General features: G+C 36.5%; 1 protein-coding gene across 1 annotated transcript in view; it reads right to left on the bottom strand.

The window, feature by feature from the left end:
- LOC111699723 (polypyrimidine tract-binding protein 2) overlaps window positions 1-1937 on the bottom strand; it is a gene marked incomplete in the record, with an annotated part of 6926 nt that extends 4989 nt beyond the window's left edge. The window contains 4 exon segments of the mRNA XM_023470454.1: window positions 150-267; window positions 969-1099; window positions 1161-1286; window positions 1794-1937. Coding sequence (XP_023326222.1) covers window positions 150-267; window positions 969-1099; window positions 1161-1286; window positions 1794-1934 — 516 coding nt within the window.
- Window positions 1938-4719: the final 2782 nt, after the last annotated feature.

Here is a 4719-nt window from a genome sequence, read left to right as displayed (position 1 = left end):
CTACATGAAGGGAGATGGGGTTTACCTTGATATCTAGATGTGAGTATCCATCAGGTATATTAGCTACATGAAGGGAGAGGGGGGTACCTCGATATCTAGATGTGAGTATCCATCAGGTATATTATCTACATGAAGGGAGAGGGGGGTACCTTGATATCTAGATGTGAGTATCCATCAGGTATATTAGCTACATGAAGAACAGAGGTTGGTGGCCCCAGGTTCCTCTGGATCTTCATTGCTTGCCCCTGATTCCTGAATCTGTGCTGCCTAAAAAGAAATAAAAATTACTTAAATAATCCATTCATTTATTTTTTCTTTCTTTTTTAACTTGATCTTTTACTTTTTATTCTTTTTGTTGTTGTTTTAAACTTGTAGTTTATTCTTTATGTTATACTGCTTGAGCTTTTGTTTTTGTTTTTGTTATACTTGTTGTTCATTTGTTTTTACTTTTCTTGTTAATTTGTTTTTTTTTTCGTTGCTCTGGGTTTTTTTATTTCTTAATGTTCTTTCTTTTCGGTTTTCATTCTTTTTCAGAATTGTTATTTCTTTATTGATGTTTCCTGTTTTTTGTTTATTATTGTTAATTATTGTTTGTTTACTATTGTCTGTAAATTATTGTTTGTTTACAATTGTTTGTTTACAATTGTTTGTTTACTATTGTTTGTTTAATATTGTTTGTTTATTAGTGTTTGCTTATTTATTTTTGTTTCTTTTTCTTCTAGTGTCTAAGATTGATCAAGGTGGTTTTAGCATTTAAACTTTTGATTAAATTGAATTAAACTTTAATCATTAGTTAAACCTGTATCATCAATATTTATCTACAAAATTTATTTCTTTTACATTGATGGAGTAGCATTATTACATGGATAGAGGATAATAAAATGGGAGGAACTATTGGATAAGAATAAATGAACTATTCGTCCAAACAGAATGATCATCCAAATAAAAACCAATGTTATTAAGTTTACCTTGAATTTGAATAATCCTTCTGAAGTCCCTCGTCCTCTATCAGCCTCTTGTTAAGGAGGCTGTCTACTCTACTGTTGGAAATACACAACTTCTTCCCACCAATCTTAGCTTGGTCAAGGTAGTTCCGAACCTAACAAATATTTGTTTTAAAATATTTTCTAAAGACCAATTTTTTTATTTTAAATTTTAACCTGTTGAGCATGATGCGGTTTTGCCATCTGTACCAGCGCACAGTCCCTTTTGTTACGCAAAATCTTTACGCAAACCACATCTCCGTATGCTCCCAACATGTTAAATACCAAATCACAAGTGGCGACCTATAATAGTTTTAAGTTATTACACATTTTTGTTCCCAAGAAATAATAAAATACATTTATCTACTTGGAATAGAATTTAATAGAATATATTCATTTCTCATCAGATAAGTATATTAACCCTAGTTAGTGTGACGTTTGATTTGCCTACTGGCTGTCTGAGGGGGGGGGAGGGTCAAAATGCCCCCCTCCTTTATTTTCTTATTGTAATTCAAATCTATAACTTTTGATACGTTTTTGGAAAGCCCTTGGGCTCTACTTCAAATAAGATTTTGCAGGGAAATCTTAAGGTTCCCAAATGAAGGTTTGAATTTCAAGTCTTGCCGACAAAAAAAGGGGAGATTACAAAAATTCCTGATTTCTGAATGGGTTCTAGCATAAAATAAGCGAAAAGAAGAAGAAATATAATTTGACAACTCTCTGTTAAAAAACATCCTGGATCCGGATCCGGATCAAATTGTTAAATGGATATTAAGCAATGTAAAAAAATACTCATGGTCCTCTACTGACCTCGTCCGGAAGATTTGAGACTAGGAGGACAACATTATTCTGGCCTCGGCCCATATCTCCCATCATCCCATCCATACCTCCTCCCATTCCCATACCTCCTCCCATTCCCATACCTCCTCCCATTCCCATACCTCCACCCATACCCATACCTCCACCCATACCCATACCCATACCCATACCCATACCTCCACCCATACCTCCATATCCCATTCTACCTCCCATCATCCCACCCCCATACATTCCATCCATGGGCTCCATACTGTTTCTTCCATATCCCTAATCACACGTTGTATGTAAAATTGTACGAAGGGGTTGTCTACAGATTTTGTGGTACGTGTAAGATTTTAAGGACTTAGATACTATTTGTGGCACATATTTCGGACTGTAAAACTTTTTTTCAAAATTTTATGGACTTAGAAAATATTTGTTGCAGATTTTATGGACTTGGATACTTTTTTCTGGCAGATATTATTGGCTCAAGATACTTTTTGTGGCGAATATTTTGGACTATGATACTCATTGTGGCAGATTTTATGAATGGACTTAGATACTTTTTGAGGCAGATATTGATCAGATTTAGACAGTAGATGAAATATTTTCAATTCTGGTTTAAATCTGTTATTTTACCATCATTATATTCGATTAGCTTGCAATTCTCCTAAAACATTTAAATATTGACATACACCAACGTTCCTGCATAGCTCTCTCATTCTTGGGTATAGTACGCAATCCTGTCACAAGCCCAGTAAAATCCTAAGACCATCATCAACTCAAGAACAAATTAGAGATCTTTTTTTTTCAAAAATAATAACTATAGAATAATTAACAATAATAGGTATACTAAATGTTGTCTTTTCAGGATTTAGGAGTTTTCCGTTCACAATAACCCTGAGGCAGAAGCCCAAAGATAGACAAGATAGAGAGATGAATGACAAGATAGAGAGAGTAAGCAATATGCATATCCGTAACTCCTTTGGGCTTGCGTTAAACAATTGCCTTAAGCTTTAATTAATAATCCTTGGCAACCTGATGTCAAAGACCTGCGATATTTCGAACAATAATGTCAACAAGATCAAACACCCTAAGTTAGAAATATCAAAGTTTTACACCATCGCGTTACAAATTTATAAGAATTAGATAATTGACGTTTGATGCAAGTATGGAAAATTCTTGAGTTGAATTGGAAAAGTAAGTCATTTCTATGAAAATATTTAAAAATGTGATGAGTTGTTCATGTTCCTTGGTTAGTCCGTCATCATGAACACTTCCAGGATCAGGGAGAGACACTTCCCTGAACCTGGAGCTGAAGCTGACGAAGATATCCGTCCCAGATCTATTCAACATCTCCTGCTCTTTCACAGCCCTAGATATCAATCAAATAATCAATCAAATAATCAATCAATCAATCAATCAATACAACGCCAAGAACACTCGAAGGAGTCCTTTACTGTTAAAAGGGACTGTCGACTGTTAAAGTAATGCTTGGAGATACTTTTAGTGTTCAGGCATCGATCCATAAAATACACTTTCATGAAATTTCGTCTTTAAAAAATGTCATTATTAAAGATGCGTCAATTTTTGGAGAGTAAAAACTAGATACATAAATATCAAAAAAGAATTGACGGTTACGGATTCTAACCTAAAATATCAGATTTAGACGTTCAAATATGATAACGTCTAAAGAGTGAGTAAAAACAAAGAAAAAGAAAGGCTAAGAAGAAACATTTGAAGATCTGGTTAAGATAAAATAACTATTAAAAACAAAAATCTTCATAAATGGTACCTCTGTGCATCAGATGCGGACGCCATTTGTATAAGAGCGGTGTTCCTTTTGTTGTGAAGAATCTTGACTCGCTCCACCCCACCAAACCCCTTGAAGGCGTGGTACAGAGCGTCAGGGTGGGATAACGCTCTAGGGATATTGCTAACTAGGATTACCCGCTGCTCCGTCGACGGAATATCTTCCGCCGCAACGTTATTCTTGACTCCGCTGGATGGTTTCTTCGAACCAACAGATGGGCTTCGATCATGTCCACCGCCGCTGCTATTGTATCCATAACCACCACCAAAGCCAGAATTAGGACCATATCCACCACCACTGCCGTATGAATTTCCGTAACCGCCTCCAGATCCATAACCGCCGGACTGACACCCTCCACTACCTCCGTAAGATCCCCAAGCCCCGTCGTTAGCACTATATCCTGGATATTCCTCCGACCCACCGCCTTGAGCTGATCCTGCTGCGCCACCGTTGTTCTGACCGGCCTGCAACTGCATCACCGTCTTCTGAAGCTGTTGAATCTGCTGCAACAGCATTTTGGTATCAGGCTGACCACCTCCCTGACTTCCCTGACCTCCATATGACGGACCTGACTGACCTGTGAGAGAGAAGACGAGTGAAGTCAGTATGACATGTGACTCCCCGGCTCCAGATTAAGAAGTAAGGAAAAAAGAGAAAAAATCGAAATTTTCAAAACATAATTCTATTCAAATAGGATTTCTCCCTTTTCCTTGACGAATTGACGAAGAGAGGACATGTCAAAAAATATCTTATAAATAATTTAAAAAAAAAATTCAGAATAAAATTGTTAGTGTTTTTTTCTGAAAGTTAAATAAACCATTCTTGAGAAATCAAGCAATTTAGCACGTCAGTCAAAGTCAACAAATGTCTCTTGTATCAATTTGCACGTATTGGGAAACAGAACATTGGGACAGAGGGTTTTGGACGTAGGGTCATTGGGACCAATTGGAAAGAGGACATTGGGACAGTGGGACGTAGGACATAGAGAATTAAACATTTGGACATAGAAAAATTGGGACGTAAGACATTGGGACATTACAAAGTATAGGTCCTGGACTCTGGAGGCATTAATTAATATTGGGACATAACAAAATATAGGCCCTAGGGTCTATTATATANTGACTA

Source organism: Eurytemora carolleeae, unplaced genomic scaffold (assembly GCF_000591075.1).
Source record: "Eurytemora carolleeae unplaced genomic scaffold, Eaff_2.0 scaffold262, whole genome shotgun sequence".
NCBI classification, from domain to species: domain Eukaryota; kingdom Metazoa; phylum Arthropoda; class Copepoda; order Calanoida; family Temoridae; genus Eurytemora; species Eurytemora carolleeae.
The sequence above is the reverse complement of the archived record's forward strand: the minus strand, read 5'-3'. Positions and strand labels throughout refer to the sequence as shown.